This window comes from Ambystoma mexicanum, chromosome 1p (genome assembly GCF_040938575.1).
Source record: "Ambystoma mexicanum isolate Mex_15411 chromosome 1p, UKY_AmexF1_1, whole genome shotgun sequence".
Classification (NCBI taxonomy): Eukaryota; Metazoa; Chordata; class Amphibia; order Caudata; family Ambystomatidae; genus Ambystoma; species Ambystoma mexicanum.
The window spans coordinates 1,216,479,472-1,216,500,374 of NC_090921.1; the positions used below are offsets into that span (position 1 = coordinate 1,216,479,472).

At 43.5% G+C, this 20,903-nt stretch overlaps 1 protein-coding gene across 4 annotated transcripts in view; it reads right to left on the reverse strand.

Annotated features, from left to right (window-relative positions):
- The window catches only part of LOC138452040 (B-cell receptor CD22-like), a 926,478-nt gene that overhangs the window by 102,649 nt on the left and 802,926 nt on the right, over nt 1-20,903 (reverse strand). For all 4 annotated transcript variants that reach the window (XM_069604949.1, XM_069604947.1, XM_069604950.1 and 1 more), the window contains one exon: nt 5,991-6,093. In XM_069604949.1, the coding sequence (XP_069461050.1) occupies nt 5,991-6,093 (103 nt within the window). The remainder of the gene's footprint in view (nt 1-5,990; nt 6,094-20,903) is intronic.

Genomic DNA, 20,903 nt, shown 5'->3' on the forward strand with positions numbered 1-20,903 from the left:
TCTTTAAACATATCTAATTTATTAAAGATTTAAATATTACAAATCATCTTTAAAAACACTCGAAAACCCACCCTTGTAAAAAGAAGTCGGAAGATGCAGAATTGAAATGTAGAATCTCTCTGGATACTTTGAACAATGTGTTAAAAAAAAGGATAGGTTGTGCAAAGTAAAAAGGTGCAAAAGGGACTTAACCAATCTCCAGGGGCCCAAACTGGGGACCAAAGCCCAGCGACACTTGATTCCAATGTTAGGCAGTTCAATGGTGTTAAACCAAGTTCGGGTGTAGCGAGTCATACTGGTCCAAGCGTGGAGATGCCTTGAGTAGATACACAAATTGTGGTATGTGGAGTTTAAATGTGGTATTTGAGCAATACAATTCAGATGACTTACTAGGGTCAGTTTGAAGGTCACATTGGTGTTAGGAAGGATTTCCTTTAGGTGCAGGTTTCCCTCCATTTATGGATCCCCCAAACTTTTTGCTTTTGTTTGGCTTACCTAACCTGACTTTTACCAGTGGAGCACAGCCTTCAACTGCGCTCCTCTGGGCTTTTGCTCATTTGTTATGGAGAAACAAGCATGTCAGTACTGGGAAACTATGTTCGACTATGTTGCCATTTCTTGGTAACTCTTTAAATATATGACAAGTGCCTAACAATACCGCGCATAGGGGTCCTTTTGTTTTATTACCCTATCCACCCTCGAAGGATGTTTTTTGGTGTTTGTAAAAGTGTGTCTAGGACAAACTGGTCACGCAGTTTACTTTAAAGTATTTTTATTTCGTTTTTATGGAACCATCACACGTTTACTGCATTTGGACCAAGACTGAGGCCATTGCCGAAAATTCCTCTGCCACAAAGTCTTTTGTTCTGTCTTTTGGCCATTTTGTCCTTTTGTCTTCATCCAGGTCGAGAGTTCTGGGTATTCCTTATTTGGGCATGCAGCCTCTGAAGAAAACTGCATCGTTGGCGGGCTCCTGAATGCCACATGTGCTAGTGCCTAGAAAGTGGTTTGGTACAGTCTGGTCCCAATCCACACTACTGGTGACAGTATGTATGGTAGGCCTGAATGACTGAAACCACTGTGGGCCATGATTGGCCCATGCCTGGCATGTATGCAAGAGAGCAGATCTTCCATTGATTATCCTAGATTTAAGCACAAAACTAATCTTGGATAAAAGAAGGGGCTCTGTATCCATTCCAGGTCAATCACCTGAAGTTCACACTGAACTACAGAAGGAACAAATATCCAGAATGAAAAAGCAGACTTGTGGAACCAGCAGAGTCGTGCTAGAAGGTTTGAAACTTTGACCCTGCTGTTGTCCAGTGGGACCCCTGCTTTTGCATCACACCAAGAAGGCCTGCAAGGGCGTTTTGACCCTTTGGAGTTTTGGGGGAGCGGCACTGTCCCAAGTTGAGACTCGAGACTTTGGGAATCGTTTACTTGTGGTCCTGGGCCCTCTCCTGCCAAAACGTATTTTTCTGGCTCCTCTGGGTCACGATTTATGAGAGTGCGCCATGCCGCGGGCATTTGCAGTCCTTGTGTCACCCTGCTGTGGTGACTGTCGCTGTACATGCCTGCAAATCTGCTCCCATACCCCGAGACGTTGTGCTCCAGAACTATCCTTCTCCTTTCTTTGAGAGCTGAGAAAAGGCTAATGCCCCGCCACAGAAAATCGTCCCGTCCAGCAGCCACTGTAAGCCGAGTGTCCTGTTATTGCATGGGTGAAACCTACCAGCGAATTGGACTAGACTGGAAAAGTTTGGCCCGGACTGTGTTGAGGGTTGGTGACTACTTGCATCACTTACCGGTGGCCCCCTGGCACATCCATCTGTTTTATGCACAAGAATCCCTGAAAAGATATTCACCTTAGCTGAGCTAGCCTGCGCTCCTTGCTTTTCTCAAGATTTATTCTTCATCGCCTCAACCCCCTTCCTGAACAACTAAAGCTCCCTGAAGAGGACCCACTTTTCGCTTCATGCACGACCGCACATTGTTATGCACTGCTGTACATTTGAGCATAGAGCTCCTCACTTCTTAGGGCTGAACTGCATGAAATGGGGATTGACTTTGATGAACTGCCTAATGCGATATCTGTGTTGAACTTACCTCTTCTGTAGCAGGTTGTGGTTATTTCCCCCCTTCCATCAGCATTAGGCTAAACACATTTTGTATATATGTTACATAGTGAAAAGCATGTGTGGTAACTGTTTTATTATTACTGTGGTTTATTTGTGTTTAGTTTTAAATGCCTATCATAAATGTATCATAAGAGTATTCTGAGGACTTTTACTGTGTGTGCTCATAGTGGGCTTCCAGTCATGCTCACCCCTCCTGGGACTTTGTCGTGACAGCCTGCCAAGCTACCGTAGATTGGTCTGGTTTGTCCAGAAGGTACCTCTCTTCCACTAAACTGGGGTGGCCTCCTAAACCTCTGCCCACCAGGTCAGAGTTTAGAAGTCCATCTGAACTGTTCGACGTGTTTTGTAATCGCTGGCACGGGCGACGATTGACGCAATGCTTCAGCAATACGATTTGAGGTTAGGCGGTTTGAAGTTGTGATCCTGATTCAATGGGATGTTTGAAGAGGTGGCGGTTCGATGCCTTTTTCAAGCTCGTAGTTCAAGCCGAGTAGGTGATGTGCTCTGCTTGGTGAGATATAGCGACAAGCCAGTTCGACAGATGCAAAACAGCAATGGTTCAAAGTTTAAGAGAGTGTCAAAAGCAGCACCAGGATGTCGTTTTGGCTGAAGTGTGGAAAACACAGATCAAATGCAGTTTCAAGTTGTTTGATGAGATAAAAACAGGGATCCTGGCTTTTCTGGCTCTCAGGATGTTGTGCCAATGCAAGGGGCTTTAGGAAAATGTGAATCCTCCTCAGTCTCTGCTCGCCCAGCTAAGGTAGGTTTGCATGTGAAGTACTAGGCTTGGGTCTTCAGCAAAAGTCACCCCTATTATGCCCTGGGAGTGTGTATGGAGCAGAGCCTGCCTCTACCTTGTAGCACACCTTCACCTCAATGGCTGAGGTCTTTGGAAAGATCAACTATGTAGAAAGAGGTCCAAATGTGAGTCAAAGGGGGAGTGGGACCCCATTATACCTAAGCATGGTTCAGTGAATGCGCTTTGGCATTCTGCGTTCGATTTTGGAGTGCCATAGCGCGCAGTCGATTTGTGTCAGTTTAATCTGTTGGTGTTTTCCCAGTGCACAGACTTGTGGGTTTCTTCCATCTAATAAACTTGTAGAATCCTTTCAACTGTGGTGGACTCATTATTCCATCACAACATTTGTCCTGGCGACGAGGATAGGAACAATAAGAGAACTTGACACCTGGATGGAAAGGGTAGGTGAACAACGGAAATTTTTACATGAGGTAATTGGTGGAAAGGACAGAAGATTTTGGCGTCATTGACATGGTGAGTTGGCAAGGACCTGCCAGACTGTCTTATTGGGATTTGGCATCGACACGCAAACTGAGCTACAAGGAATATCTGTGCCTCTGGTGTTTTGAGGCGTTGTGCGATTTTGGAGAGGGTTCACATTATCCTTTTGTCGGGCCCCTTTTGGGGTTTCTGGATATTGGTACTGTTGGTGGTGTGAACCTTCTTCTCTCACATAATTCGTTGTTACTCACCCGCACCGGGGTTCGTGTTGGAGACATTTGTGGTAACATTTGCTCGTATGTGCGCATTGGGCAAGCCAAAACTTCTATCGGGAATGGCGCTGACATGCAAACTTTGGATACCTGTGTCCCTGAGGCGCTTTGAGGTATTCAGGGTTTTGAGGAGAGCTTACCTTATCCCTTTTGTCAGGCCTATTTCAAGGCTCAGGATATTTGCACAGTTACACAGTTGGCAGCGAAACACCCCTCAGCTTCAGCTTACACATTCACTCACCGGGTGTAGGAGCCAAGGAGGTGGCTTAGTCAATACTCATTTTGCCGCTTATTGTCGACTGTCGACAAGCACTCCACCAGTAATATGAATGCAAATGCTCAAGCATTTACAACATGGAGCTGGCGGACGTACATTGTGAAGCACAGAGCTTGGAGTGGGAAGTAAATATGCCTGCATCTTAACCTGCAGCAATAATTCATTTGTGTGGAAAGGCCAGAATCCCTGTGGATTCTTCACTTTCCACACATGCAAAATCCAGGCATAAGCCATAGGCGTTTAATTTTATTTTTGTAACTATGCACAGACTAAGGTGCACATAGTTTTCCAAAATCAATCAAGATTGCACATAGAGGACTGCGGGCATATGTAGGTGGCTGTGGTCCTCTCCAGGCAATTACATTCACCATCAAAATATCCCCCAAAATGTAATTAGTTGTCCATTACCCCATTGACCATTCCTAGACAATTTTCAAAGATTTTGATATTACATTTCCAGCTCTTTCACCCATCACAGTTTTCCGGCTAAGAAACTCTGCATTCTCATTCTTGTCCCAACAGAGTAGCCCATTTTAAAATGAATATCCCTGCCAACTACCATTATCAGGTTTTCATCTCGCAACAACAATTTCATGGTCTTATTCAGGAGTGTGCCCAAATTAAGTTGGGTCTATTCTGCCCTGCTCAGCATTATCCATTTAACGGCCTCAGTCCTCCTTTTGCAAGTAAATGCTCAATATATCTAGGTCACATTTCCAAAATGATTCCATCTTTATCACAAATAGTGTATTGATTAATGGAAGAAGGCTGTACTTTTGATGCCCTCGCAGTCTTTTCTAAGAGGGGGAGCTTAAGGATAAGACATGGGTTCTATTGACCATGTTTCCTGAAACAAACAAATATCGTACATCCTAGACATTTCTACCAAAACATTGTCAACCTTTGGCTGCAAGCACTAGTAACACACATTTGAACTGACCATTTACTAAACTGCACAGTGTCGGGGTTGTTCTGCAGACCAGCGGTCATATGATTTTGGACATGGAGGGTAGAAGGAGGGAGATATTGGGAAAAATATGTAGACCCCATTGAAGGCTCAACCATAGCTAATCAACACAAATATTTCAAATGACTCATTCTCAGTAGCTCCATCAAATCGATGCATTTCACAGAAACTTGATGTTGGAGTCAAGGAGTGTTGGGAAGAGGACTGGAGGAAAAAAGATTGCTGGTCGCAAGACACATACCCGAACCACACAATTTCCATGTGCACAAATCCAGATATAGCATCCTCTGAGTCCTCGTACTGCCACATAAATGGCTACATATTGGGGCTGTTATCAGCCAGATCACATCTATCTGCATCAACAAGTTCATAAAGGTCTAAAAATAAACGACCCCTAGTTTATTTAAAATAGAATTAGACTTTGAATTCGTGCTGCCCTCCATTGATTCCCTCGAATCTAGTTTCAAGGTTACACATTAACTAAAAATTGTTTACTTATGAACATCTTGACTGAAGAAGAGTACTTCCCAGTTAAGGCTGGGATTGTTCTAAGGTCTTGAATTACCATCACCCATGCTCCTACATCCCCACCAACCTGAAGTGATGGGCCTCTTCTTTCTACCTTGTCATCACTTGAGTCAGACCCGGCTGGAAGGCACATGGGGACACAAAGGCAGCTGCAGCAGCCCCAGTTGGAATCCGAAAGCAAGCAGGTTCAGGCACAAAGACTCGGGATGCTCATCTTTCCTTAATCCTGGTCTATGACATTTACGTATTCACCCACTTCAGTATGGCAACCATGCCTACAGTATTTGTTTAGGTTGGTGCCATTGACAGTGGTAATGGCAATATGACATTTTAATGCAACCTAAAATATGTTCTTGTGCTAAAAAAAAACGTCAACAGTTGACTTTAACAGCACATTTACTTAGATTCAAGACGGACATTTTGAAATCTTTTAGTTAAGTTCAAACATTTTATTTTAAATATAGTTTTAGCCTGTTTATTTATGCAGCACTCCTGATGTCCAACTTACTTTCTACATTTCAACTACCTCACTTCAATGTCACACTGCCAGATGTTATATATACAGTACCTTATCCAAAGTAGGATAAACAGCGCCAACAGGAGCAGGAGCAGAAATGCTGTGGTGCCTCCGAGAGTAGCAAAGCTTTTGGAATCCAGTGGAGTTCCTGAAACTGGAAAAGTGAAAACTTTTCTAAGTAAAGTCTGTTGAGTGAAAGAAACAGTTAACAGTACAAAATAAACGTGTCCTTCATTTGGTGGAGGGGAGGTGCGGCTGGTAACACTGACTGACCTACACTTTCAAACCCTAACATGGATACAGAGCCTGGCATAGAAAGACTGCCCAGCAAACCCACCCTCTTCACTTTCCAGATTCAGGGCAGAATGACCACCATTTATCAGCCTCATGTATGTTCTTTTTAATAAGGGAATCCTCTCTTCACTAGACTCAAAAGGTAGCTAAGTGAATAATGAACTCATTGGAAAGAACTCTGCGACTCCCTTTTCACAGACACAAATCATATCTTTGCATTCTAAAGCGACCTAGTGCTTCTCGTGTTGTCTTCATATGCAATGCCTACATTCAATTCAGCTGTACTCGCACTCCAAAATTAAGTATTTTATAAGTGGATGTCTTCAGTATCTTAGCATTTTCAGTCTTGCACAGAAAAATCGAATTCTCTTGGCGTGGTACTATAGTGGTGTGTCAAATCTGTGACAACAGCACATGTTACAAACTGCTGAGTACAAGGGTGTTTACTTTTTTAAATTAGTAAGAACAAATAAAATGCATATTTTCATTTTGTTTGCGATGTATCTGAAGCTCTTTTTGAGGTCACCTGTGATGTCTATTCTGTGAAGTCTTCTTTTATTTCATGTTTAGATAATCGCAGATGAACAGTAGGGGTTGAGATTGGTCTGGGATACACATGGGCATACATGGCAGGTATCTAGGGTTTAGACGTCACTTCAACTGCAGTGTTTTCAATGAATTTATGTGTTGTAAAGGGATGTAGCAAACCTATTTTCCAATACTAGTATTATCTTTCTGTTTTAAGCAGGTCCTGAAAGCCACACAAATACGTACATTAGGATAGGTTATTGTCAGATATAATATATTGTAATCCAGAAACATTGAATAAACATTTCACTTAGGATAAAATAGGCATTTTGCTTAGACAAATATATATTTTTAAAGGATCGGCTAATTTACAGCACATTTGGTAAGAGCTAGTTATGTAAATAAAATAAGATCTTTATATTTATATACTATATTTTTTAAATCTACAGTAAAAATATTGTTCTCTGTAAGCAGAATAAGACACATTAATTGTATGAGTAATGTCCTAATCAGCCAAATGACATACGCGGAAGACTCTTAGGTTAGAGGTGATGTTCTTCAGGTATCTTCTGAAGCAACAATTGACATTAGTGCCATTTTGAAAGTTGGGCAGCATCTTGTGTTCTCCGGAGCTTGCATTCTATGTTGCTTTTCGGATACTGTAGCAGTTATTATGCCATCAAGACCGCATTTATTTGTACAGAATAATTTATAAATCATATACCTTCCTTGCATCATATTCTTCCTTAAAACACAGATTTTAAAGCTTTCTTAGAAATCCCATTTCCAACCATTCCTCCTTCAGACCCAATCCTTCAAGTGCGTGCTTTAGCATAACTTTTTATTGTGTGCAAATCTGTCCTCTTTTTTTTTAACTAAATCCAATTTCAGTTTAGCCCCTAGTGTATTCTCAATCTAATATACCTGGGCGAATGTACACTGCGTCCCCTGACTCTGAGTAATACAAGGGATATACAGAGCCAAACACAATGCTTGGATTGAAGAGGAATGGCTTATCTGAAGGAAGCACTTCCAAATCGTACTAAGTGAATCTTGCACAAGAAAAAAAAAACTACTGTTTGGCCTGGAATGCTGCCCTAAAGAGAGAAGGATTTTAATTATTTGTAAATTATGGATTCAGTTTGAATTTCTGCATACACTGATCCCCCCCCACCCGGTCACCCCCACCACCATTGAAAGTATTCACCATGTAGACAGGTATTGCTGATGTTTCACTAGGACACTTAATACAAACTCCAAAGTAGAAATGATCTGCAATACTACCAATTTCATGCAGTTAACTTACCACGAGTATCCACGTTTCTTGTGCTTACAGAAAAGATGAATCTTTGTTTTAGTGGTGTTTATTATTTAAAAAGTTCCTGCTGCAATAATTGAAACTATATTTGATTGTTGTAAACTTAGCGTATGCCAAGAGATTTATGGGATTGATGGCAAGAATAGGATGAACGGATTGTGCCTTTTGTATAACTCTAGCAAGGTCTGACAACTAATAAAAGAGTGCAATATTAATATTCCCCAGCTTATATTATTTGTTTCAATGCTATTTTTTAATTTATTTTTTTAAACATGCCCAAAATGAATCTTGATCCAGGAAACGTACTAAAGTTCAATGCTCATTTTCAGTAATAATGATGGTACCCTTTCATGTAATATGTCTGTAGCATACACAGGGAATGGTCTTCGGTGATGCCCTGTGCCAAATAAATACAGGAGCAAAGAAGCATAGCCTTCGATCCTACACTGCACATACTGTGGACAAGGCTTTGCATTCAGATAAACCATCTGTGTAATGCAAAAAAAATCGTAGTGGACCGGACTTGACCAGTGGACATGTCCTGTTATCTATGGTGAGGCCACGTATTTACCACACAGAGTACCTGACTAAAGAGCCAGAGGGCAGCCATGGAGTAGCCTGAGAATCTTTTCTTATGCACTGCACATTGCATGTAGCCTTTGACTGTGAGCTGTGAAAGCAATATACAGGGGCAAACAATTTTTCTAGGTCGACACATACATTCCTTTGCAGTTTCCTTGAAATGGTACAATGTTCTGATATCAATCAGTGATTTCCTCGATGATGTCAAATGTGAGGTCACCTTTAATGTCCTGGGCAGTGCATGGCAGTGGTGCATGGCAGTGGTGCTAGTTATGGTTCCAAAACTGGCTTAATTCTTGTGTTTTTTTATTTTACTTTGTAGCTATAACACCCCTTTAGCAAACGTTTTTTCACTGAATTTCAAAGGTTTTTATTAGTAGAACTTAACCAGAACGTCCCTTCAACTAAAGTTTCTTCACTGAATTTATGTATATATAATACAGGGCCTGTGGTAGCGGCCCTGTGCTATGGTTAAGTTGCTCAACCCATAGAAGAGCAGTGTGGAGCAGCATATAAATTTGGCGCCGTTCAATTAATCCTCATCACACTTTGCACAAAATGTACATACATTCAAGGTTGTGTCACAAGCCATTAGAGGAAAGGCCATGCTGTTCTACACGTTGCCTCACGTTGATTCGCATCATAGAAGAAGTTGTTAATGGTGGCGGCTCACTAGGGCACAGGAGAGAGCCCTCGCGTATTACGGAACTGTTGCTTTGGAATGTCAATGATCAGGTAACATGGGCAGTATTGGTGGAGGACTTCTGTTCATGATCGTGCAGTCGGAGAGGCGTATGCTTTTAGAACCTTCATTTTTCGGTCTGGATACACTTTGTGGTGGGCGTGGTACGATCGTAAAGGCCTGAATGCTTCTGCCTCCAACATAGAGCTGACGTCACATTGGAACGGAGCGGCTGAGCCTCTGGGGTGGGGGAACCCTATACATGACAGCCAACCAGAGTTAGTTACGGGTGTGGTTTATGTGTTTGTGAGGCGGGTCTACCACAGAGGGGCTGGCTGTTAGACATCTGATCGCCCTCCCGTTTTGGAGTCGAATGGGAATTTCGATTGGAAACTACAAATACTGACACATGGAACAGCGCCTCTGAAGATAGCTCACAACCGGAGCCTCGACTCCCATCCTTGGGTACGGCAGCAGGTGAGCCTCACTAGGCGCTCTTCCTGGCCTTCTTATGTACATGAATCACGGCCCTAGGCGCTATGCGCCACCCGTGCAGGGGAATGGTATGCCTGCCTCCTCCACCTAGTGCATATGGATACTGCTGCAGTTTTGCCTATTCGCTACATTCTTCAGAGTGTGTTCTACCGGATAACAGCAAGTACCAAGGTTCTCTAACCTCTTAACTACACAGTTTGCGAATGTCAGTTTCCTTCACGTATATGCACATGTGTAAATTATTGGAGAGGGCATCCCACCCCATTCATCCCTGCGCTCTTTGAGACTCTTGTGTTCTGAATATTGTTTGATTCTGTCCCAACTTGATATTACATTTTCCATCAGCCTCCAGCTTTTGATTTGACATGCCAGCCCTCTTTCTGAATGCTTTCTGCATACCTGAAACAATCTATGATCCCTTGCATGACACAAGTCCATATATTACTGCACCATGTTTGAGGGACACATTTTGGAGGATGCTATTGCAAGAGCACAGGGAGAAGGGCGGTATGGAACATCTTGGCAGTCAATCTCCCTATTGGAAGTTCATTCCGACCCGCGGATGAGTACCATACCCTTGTGCATGCAATTTTGGGACCATTGGTGACAGTACAAGGAGATTTATGGGTTATACTTACTGTGTCCCTGCTGTGGATTAATCAACTATATGGAATGTACTCTGCTCTCACAGCATTGGCATTGGGGATTGTGACCACAAAGATCACTCCTTTTGGCTGTTTCCCACAGTATGATTATCATTGGGGTTAATAACTATGGTTGCAACCCTCCATCTACCAAATGAACAAGCCTGCCAGCTGGACTGCGAGATATCAAATGGTGCGTTCGCTGCCAGGAGTACCACATGGAACTGCGTGTGAATTATGCAGGCAGCCTTGTATTGGCAGTCTGATCCAAAAATGGCAAGACACTTTGAGGGATCTGGGCCAATTAGAACTATATAACTGAAAGTATTTGGTACCTCATGTATTTTGGCACTTTCCAATACCTGACTCACTGAATCAGCTTGCTTGCTTTGCTCATGTGGCTCACTCTGAAATCTGGCAATGATGCGTACAAAAAAAATGACAGCCATGAACTGCATATTGTGCTCTTAAATTTCTAATATCTGTTGTGATCTGGGACTGTGGTTCCTATGGTTGTCTACAAATGAGATAGGATCGATCTGTGCTGGCATTGTGGGAAACAGGGTCAGACTCTGGGTACATGAATATGCCAAGGGTCATGGGTAATTTAGAGTCCTATTACTGGGTTGGGAATTATTTAGGGGTGCTCCGAGGAATAGCTGAATGCTTACAATGCTTTTGGAGACTTGTGTTCGATTTATGGCTGGGAAACAGGGTCAGACTCTGGGTACATGAATATGCCAAGGGTCATGGGTAATTTAGAGTCCTATTACTGGGTTGGGAATTATTTAGGGGTGCTCCGAGGAATAGCTGAATGCTTACAATGCTTTTGGAGACTTGTGTTCGATTTATGGCTGTGAGCTGCTGGAAAGTGACAAGGGTACTGTGAAATCCGGTGGACATTGAATCCAGATGCACTTTCCTCATTTTTCTCACAAGTATGATTTTAGGTATATTCCTATTTGACACTGTGTGTCTCCATGTGATTTGAGTTAATGGGTACTCTGGCCTATATATGGGTTAGAGGTGGGGGGAGTCATGTTCTTTTTGTGGGGGGGCTCTGGGGTGTGAGGGAGTGTGGTTGGAGAGGGGGTTGTTAGCGCCTGCTTAAAAGTTCATGTTGGCTTTAGTTGTCTACAGACCCCATGGTATGCTGATGTGACAATGAACACCTAGTAATAGGTTTAGGTGGAACTGAATTTAGGGCTTTCTTTTGGTAGTCTGATGTTTAACAGTCTACCTTATTACCACGTACTGGTTTATTCTAGGGGATGTGGGTGATTGACCTGCAGATGTATTGAGGTCTTTGTGCCATGGAGGGCTACCATGTATACACGCCTTGCAGGGTTACAGGGGGAGTGGGGATGGGGTGTTACTATCGGCACTGCACGGATATGGGATTTAGTATTTGTTATTTCATAATACATATAATTTGGGGATTTGAATATGATATTTAGGCTGGTCAAATTTCAACGGTAGGCTACTGTTGAATATATGGTATAGTAAGTTGTTGAAGTTAGAATGGAATGGAAATGTTTGATTGCGCACATTTTGGCTTCACCAATACAGACATTGAAATGATATTGAGCTCCGGGTGGGAAAAAGAAGGGTTACTCATGGTTTTCATGTTGATTTGGTGTTCTTGTAGATATTGGTAAGGGTAGTGTGAGAAAGGTTATTGTTGTTTATTATTACTATATAAGAATTGGGCGTGGTTTCTGGGGCAATTACAGTTCAAGATTTTGGAGTTTTTGTAAATAACTATATTCAATATCACCATGTAGTTCTGCAGGGTGTGCTGTTAAGTTTAATATATGTTGATTCATGGGTTTGGTGTGTTTGTTGTGTGTTGTCATGTAGTGTCTACACAACTCGATCTCATCGCATCCCCCCTTCGTCCTTTGGAATGTATATGTTCAAGATCGATATGGATGGTTTCAGGTTGGATAGTGCATGTCAATGAATGATCTGAGGGTATGCTCCTGGAATGTTAAAGGCCTTAACATTCCAAGGAAAAGGAAGGAGGTACTGAACAGGCTGAAGAGGGAAAAGATAGATATTGCCCATATTCAGGAAACTCATTTGTTGAATGATTCGATACACCTACTCAAACATGGATGGTATAGTAGGACGTTTCTTAGGTGCCACAGTTCCAAATCAAGGGGAGTGGGTGTACTGCTGCGCAAAGGTCTACTGCTTCAGATAGAGAAGGTAGTAATGGATGATGAGGGGAGGATACTTCTTATTGATGTCAAATATGAAGAAAAGCTAATTACGCTAGGCTCCATTTATGGACCGTGTGCTGGTGGTAGTCCCTTCTTTAGGAAACTGTCCTTACTTTTGAGAGAGATGGGCGGTAATATATGATTTTAGGGGATGATTTCAATTGTGTGATTGACGGGAAAATGGACCGTTCGGCACAGTGTCAATATACTGCTCAGAGTGCAAGTAGGACCTTTACAGAGTTTATGGATAGCCTGGATTTAATTGATGCTTGGAGATTTGTTCATCCGGAGGAGCGGGAATTCTCCTTTTACTCGCCGGTGCATGACTATCATTCGAGGATTGATTATTTTCTTATTTCAGATCGGTTAGCTGGAAAGTTGCAGAATGTGACTATTAAGGAAAGAAGTATTTCGGACCACTCTCTGATGACGTTGCATATGGATTTCGGACAGGAGAGGTCGGGGTTTTGTAAATGGCGACTTAAAACTTATATTTTACAAGAACAGGGGGGTAGCTGACTCTCTGGAGAGTTTCACGAGGAATTACTTTGATATTAATGTTGGCTCGGCTTCTGATGTCATGGTTTGGGAAAGTTATAAGGCGACTGTGTGGGGGGAGTTGATAATATTACATCACGGGTTAGGAAAAAGGGCTTGACTGTGCTTCAGAAATTGGAAAGAGATTTAGAAGATGCACAGAACAATGTTGCAGTCTCTAGGAGTGTTGAGGAGAGGATAGTGGTGGGAAGTCTTAAAGAACAACTCAAACAAAATATGAATGTCGAATATGAAAAGGGTATGTTCTTTATGAAGCAAAAATTCTGGGAGCAAGGTGATAAAAATGGGAAACTGCTGGCGAATAGGTTGTGGGTTCTAACGAATACCTCCTTTGTCCAGAAACTGGTAGATGATAATGGTGAACATTTTATCAAAAAGGAGGAGATATGTGAGAGTTTTAGGACATTTTATGATAATTTGTATCGGGAGGATCAATTCCCGACAAGGTTGATATGGACTCCTTTTTTGATAAGGTTATCATGCCAAATTTGAAAGAAGATCAGTCTGTGATGGTGGATAGACCTATTACGGAGGAGGAATTGTTGGTGGCAATTGGTGAACTCAATAAGGGCAAGTCACCAGGGACCAACGGTCTTCCGGTAGAGTTTTATCAGACGCTGAGTGGTTTGCTAGTACCGTTCTTGTGCAACTTGTATAATGGCTTTATGAGGAACGGGGTAATTTGTCCCACCATGAAAGAGGCTTGTGTAGTCGTTCTTCCGAAGCCGGGGAAGGATGGTAGGAAATGCGTGAAATATAGGCTGGTTTCACTTCTGAATGTGGACGTCAACATTTTTACTAGAATATTGACTAATAGACTGGATGTGTGCATTGGTAAACGGATTAGTAGTTCACAGGTTGGATTTATGAGAGGTACATATGGTTATGATCATATTAGGACATTGATTGACATTATGGGTCTGCCGAAGACAAAAAATCAGGATACCTTGTTGCTTTTTATGGATGCGGAAAAGGCCTCCTCATTCTTGTCTAGGGGGTCTGGACAGGGTTGTCCATTGTCTCCATACATGTTTAATCTGGCATTGGAACCCCTCATTTTATACTTGAAACAGGAACAGAGCCTTCATGGCCTTCGATTTGGGGAGAACGAGATGAAAGTTCTGTGCTACGCTGATTATATGACTATTATCTTGTCTAATCCGGCGGAGGTGTTAGGCAGAAACCTGTGCAGTTCCCTCTGGGGCCACTGCAAAAGATATAAGACTACAGGTGTTTGGCAGTAAACCCACTTGGTAGCAGTCTGTACCACACAGATTCACTTGGTGGCTGTGGCTGAGCAGTCAGACTTCCCTCAAGAAGAGTTAGGCAGTATACAGAGTATTCACAATAGGTCAAGAGAACACCGTAGAACAAGTAAACACGGACCAGAGCTTGGTGTAAATGAGATATAATTATTTATTTAAAACCACATCTAGTAAAACACACAGGCACTAATGTTAAGGAGTTCAAAAACATGGTCACTAAAAGATATACACTCCATTAAAAGAATATTAGACAAGTCTTAAGTAAAGCCCCAGTTATTTTCTACAGCGGTGAGCGCTTAATACAGATGGCACTCTAATAATTTGTCTTAAAAAGGGAGAGAAAAGCAGAGTATAATTTGAAACAGATCCCAACACTTTCACAGGAACACAACAAGAGAAGAATGCAAAGTAAAACCATGAAGTTAGAGTTCAGAAGGCCGGATCCACTTTAAGAGGATCAGAACGAAATGTGTCCAAGGTCAAACGGTTGAAGTGCACAAAAGTCTTGAAAAGGTTCAGAAACAGTAGGACCAAAAGAAAGGGACCAGTTAGATTGTTACACATCGCGGCAAGTGGTCGTTATGGGCACGGACCCGCTTGTGCGGCGCCCTGATTCCAAGCATCTCCAAGATGGAAGCTAGAGTATCTTTCCGACCCGCTGGCAGCGGTCTAGTAGTTGCACGCTCTCTTGACGTGCGGCCGACCGGTCACGTGATCCTTTATCCGGAACCGAAGCGACCAGTGCTTCGCTTCGCTTCTGTCTTTGACGCTCCGTGAGTTCGTTGCTGTATCCTTCCTCTTTATGCACACATTTCTCTCTACCATTAGCGGTTCCTACTTACCCTGTTGCTTTCTCTCATCAGATCCTCTGCTCGGCATTCGCTGGTTTCTTTTTCAACCGGCTTCGCCAACCCATCTTGTTTGTCTTCTATTCTGGCCAGACCCACATCTGAGTAAGTACCCTTTCTCTAGGATTCCCTTTGAGATTGGCCAGGCTCTCATCTCCTATTATCCTTCCAGGCTTCCCCGAAGCTGTCCTTTGCAGTCAGATTCCAGACCCGAACGTTCCATTAGTCCTATTCGGGTGAGAGAGATCTCTTTGAAGCTCTTTTCTTTTCCATTCTACAGACCCTCCTCTAACCTGATTCCTATCTCTTCACCTCTCATTCCTGCAGACAAAGAGTCTGGTGTGATTCCCGGGGGTTCCTGCCGTAGACGTCCATCTTTCATCGTATCCTGATCTGCACGAGCTGGGATTCGTCCAGGGTTTTCTTCCCATTGAGGGTTTCCCTGGGAGTCCTGCCCGCTCTCCTGGGTTACTTTACCCTGGGTTGAGTGGCCAGGGCTGTCTCTGGGAAATTTTCACAGCTGCTTTATCTTTCCAGTTGGAGTCATCGATTGCCAAGGTGAGCTGTTGTAAAGCTTTCACTTTATTTAGTTCTGCAGCTTACTCATATTTACACGAGTTCCCTAACAGAAATAACAGTAAGCGACGCCCGAAAAAGGAATATTGGCAATCGGGATTTCAAATGGAACAACAAATGCAGCAGCTAATGACGGCCATGCAGGCCATGTCATTAGAGGTACAATCCTTGAAACAGGACAATGCTCAGTTACGACATCACGTGGCCAGAGCTTTTTCAGACACTCCCCTGTCGTCCTTACATTCCATTATGTATGACGGTGATCCCTATAGACTAAAAGAATTCCTTGACAGTTGTACCGTTCAATTCACATTTAAACCTCGCTTCTTCCCTACAGATAAAGATAAGGTAGGCTATGTCATTTCCCACCTCTCTGGTCCTGCGTTAGCCTGGGCGACTCCTTTAGTGACCTCCAACAATGTTATACTCGATTCTTACTCCGCTTTCACTAATAGTCTCAAATCCATGTTTGGAAGAAAGGAGATTTCGGTTGCTACTCAAGAGAGACTTCTCGATTTAAAGCAAGGAAACAAGGAATTACTTTGGTATATCACTCAATTTAAACAACTGTCCTCTGAACTAGGCTGGCCAGATGAAGGTCTTCTTACTCTTTTTCGGAGAGGTCTCACAGATGAATTAAAGGACGAGGTCTCAAAAGTCCCTCGTCCCGCTAATCTAGCAGATATGATCACATTAACCATGCAGATTGATTACCGAATGCATGAAAGGACATGCGAAAGGAAAAAAGGGAAAAGTACACGTCCGCAGTGGGATTTTTCCACAACCCCTCAGAAATCTCCGTCTCCTACTGAAGAACCCATGCAAGTTGGGACCATTCGAGGACCAATCTCAGCCACTGAAAGAGATAGGAGAAGATCTTTGAAATTATGTATGTACTGTGGATCCTCCAATCATGTTTTGAAAGACTGTCACTTAGTTCCTCCTCGTCGCTCTCTTGTTCCCAAATCGGGAAACTTCAAAGCCTTACCGTTGAGGGAAGACCGGTAAGTGCCCAGTATCATTCTTCCCCGTATCAGACCAGTATGTCTCTTGACAACTCTCTAAACAACCAGGCCATGGTGGTAGTTTCTCTTTCCATCCTACTACCAGAAAATGTCATCCCTGGTATTCCGGCCTTAATAGACTGCGGTGCAGCTGGGAATTTTGTGGATGTGGAGTGGGCAAAATCACACGGTATCTCTCAGGTACCAAAGACTTTGGTTACTCCTATTCAAGGAGTAGATGGTACCCCTCTGAGTTCAAACCATTCCGCTCACTTGTAAAATATCTAGCCATAAAGAAACCCTGGTTTTTGACGTAATCAGAACTGCCCATTATCCAATTATCCTGGGACTCCCTTGGCTGAGATTGCATAACCCCTTCATAAACTGGACCGCGGGAACTCTTTTTCTAGGGTCAGAATATTGCGTCCGTCATTGTCTATCTCAAGAATCTGTGGGGATTCGCATACCTGCAGATGAAACTCTCAAACCGACGGTATCTTCCATCAGCCAACTGGAGATTCCTGACTGTCATAAGCATTACCGATCAGTGTTTGAAAACCCCGAATTTCCTAATCTCCCTCCTCATCGAAGAGATGACTGTCACATAAACCTGCTTCCCTACCAGCCCATTCCCTTTGGCCGCATGTACGTCCTGTCGCAAAAGGAAAAGGCGGCACTAAAAGAATACCTTCAAACTCATTTACGGAATGGTCTAATTTCTGAGTCAGTGTCACCTGCAGAAGCTTCATTATTCTTTATTCCCAAAAAAGACTCTGATGAGCTCCGTCCCTGTATAGATTATCGAGGACTCAACAAGATAACCACAACTGACAAATATCCCATGCCTCTCATCACGGATATTGTGGAAGCTGTTCGAGGGGCTTCTTGGTATACCAAGTTGGACCTTCGTGGAGCTTACCATCTTATTCGTATTGCTTCAGGAGACGAATGGAACACCGCTTTTCGGACTCCTTTTGGACATTACGAATATCATGTGATGCCATTTGGCTTAGTTAATGCGCCTGCGATATTTCAGAGGTTCATGGATCATCTATTTGCCGACATATTGTTCCGATTTGCCATCATCTATCTCGACGATATCCTGGTTTACTCCAACAACCAAGAGGAACATATCCATCATGTTAACATTGTATTAGAACGCCTGCAGTCCAACCATCTCTATTGCAAAGTATCCAAGTGTGAATTCCATCAGAAACAAGTTACCTACCTAGGATTTGTCCTATCTTCCCTGGGCATCTCCATGGACCCCAAAAAGATTTCCGCAGTTGTGGATTGGCCTGTTCCTACGGGAATAAAGGACATACAGAGGTTTTTGGGGTTCGCCAATTTCTATCGTAAATTTATTCCTTCCTTCTCAGAAATCATACTCCCCTTGACTCGACTTCTCAAGAAAGGGGTGTCATTTGTCTGGAATGATTCAGCTCAAAAGGCCTTTGACAGTTTGAAGAAAATGTTTACCTCCTCCACAGTTTTGATCAACCCTGACCAATCCAAACAATTCATTGTTGAGACAGACGCTTCTCAGAATGCGTTGGGAGCTGTGTTGTTACAGGCATCAGAACAAGGTGAAGAAAGACCGGTGGCATACTTATCCAAGACATTTAATCCTGCTGAGATAAATTATTCAGTACTCGAGAAGGAACTGATGGCTATCAAACGCGCCTTTGAGGAATGGAGACATTTGCTGTTGGGTTCACCCTTTCCTGTCTTGGTGCGTACTGATCATCAAAATCTCAAGGTTCTCCAAAATGCTTATACCACTAATAGCAGACAAGCACGTTGGGCTTATTTCTTCTTACCCTTTCGAATAGAATTTGTTTACTGGCCGGGCAGACAGAATCTAAGAGCAGATGCTTTATCCCGTAAAGATTCTCCAACTTCATCGTTTAGCCCAGAAAAGATGTTTCCCAATGCTCGATTTATTGCTGTACTCACTGACTTCCTGCAAGAGGTACAAACAGCCACCACTCTTAATAAAACTCTTTGTGAAGACCTGGCATCTACTTATCTTCTCGCCAAGGAAAAGGAATACTACTTTCATGGTACTCAAGTGTTGATTCCCGTTCCGTCTTTACAACTGGAGGTGTTAAAGATTTGCCATGACTCACGAGCTGCAGGACATAGGGGCGTACTTCCCACATTGGAACTTATCCAACGGCATTTCTGGTGGCCTTCCATGAGATCGGATGTCCGGGATTATGTAGCCGCCTGTAACATCTGTGCTCTTGCTAAGTCCCCTCGTTCACCACCATTAGGGTTATTAGCTAGAATGCCCATACCAGACCGGCCTTGGCAAATCATTTCCACTGATTTCATTTCTGACTTACCACCATCATAGAATATGACTACTATCATGGTAACTATCGATTATTTCACCAAGTTAGCACACTTTACCCCTCTGCGAAGATTACCAAATGCTCCTTCCCTGGCCAACATTTTTCTCTCTGAAGTATTTTCTCGCCATGGTCTACCGAATACCATAGTGTCGGACAGAGGTCCTCAGTACACCTCCCTCTTTTGGCAGCAGATCTGTCGCATTCTGGGGATCAAACGTGCCCTCTCTTCTGGATATCATCCGCAGACGAACGGGCAAACTGAACGTTTGAACCAAACCCTCGAGGGATACCTACGGTGCTTTATTTCTGCAGCTCAAGATAATTGGGTGGAACTGCTTCCTTTAGCAGAATTTGCATACAACAATTCTTTGCATTCTGCTCTCCAATCCACTCCTTTCTTCTGTACTTATGGTTATCACCCTTCCTTTGCTCCGAGTGTTTCTCCCTCCGATTCCAACTGTCCGGGGGTGGATTCTCTGATTGCAGATATCCATGAGGGGCAGAGACTGGCCAAGCAGTTGTTACAGAAAGCTCAGGATCGAGCAAAGAAGTATGCTGATCGTCATCGTAGAGGATTTAAGGAACTGTCCATCAGGGATTCGGTCTGGCTTGCTTCCAGATTTCTTCCTCGTCATTTGGTTCCATCTAAGCTATCTCCCAGATATTTCGGTCCTTTTCTGGTTCTCTCCAAAATTGGAGCGGCTGCTGTCCGACTTGCCTTACCTGCTTCCTGGTCTCGGATTCACCCGGTTTTTCATCTGTCTCAGATTAAGCCAGTGGTGCGGGATCGTTTTCATCGCAATCATGATTCCCTACCTCCTCCGATTCTCACTGACAGTGGTCCTGAATTTGAAGTAGATGCAATTTGTGACTCACGATACCATCGTGGTCGATTGCAGTTTCTAATTGACTGGAAAGGTTATTCTCCTGCAGAAAGAACGTGGGAGCCAGCTTCTGGTGTTCATGCACAACGACTTGTGCGACGTTTTTTCCTGCTTCATCCGGGCAAACCAGGGGCGCCCTCCCGGAGGAGAGGGCATACTGTTACACATCGCGGCAAGTGGTCGTTATGGGCACGGACCCGCTTGTGCGGCGCCCTGATTCCAAGCATCTCCAAGATGGAAGCTAGAGTATCTTTCCGACCCGCTGGCAGCGGTCTAGTAGTTGCACGCTCTCTTGACGTGCGGCCGACCGGTCACGTGATCCTTTATCCGGAACCGAAGCGACCAGTGCTTCGCGTCGCTTCTGTCTTTGACGCTCCGTGAGTTTGTTGCTGTATCCTTCCTCTTTATGCACACATTTCTCTCTACCATTAGCGGTTCCTACTTACCCTGTTGCTTTCTCTCATCAGATCCTCTGCTCGGCATTCGCTGGTTTCTTTTTCAACCGGCTTCGCCAACCCATCTTGTTTGTCTTCTATTCTGGCCAGACCCACATCTGAGTAAGTACCCTTTCTCTAGGATTCCCTTTGAGATTGGCCAGGCTCTCATCTCCTATTATCCTTCCAGGCTTCCCCGAAGCTGTCCTTTGCAGTCAGATTCCAGACCCGAACGTTCCATTAGTCCTATTCGGGTGAGAGAGATCTCTT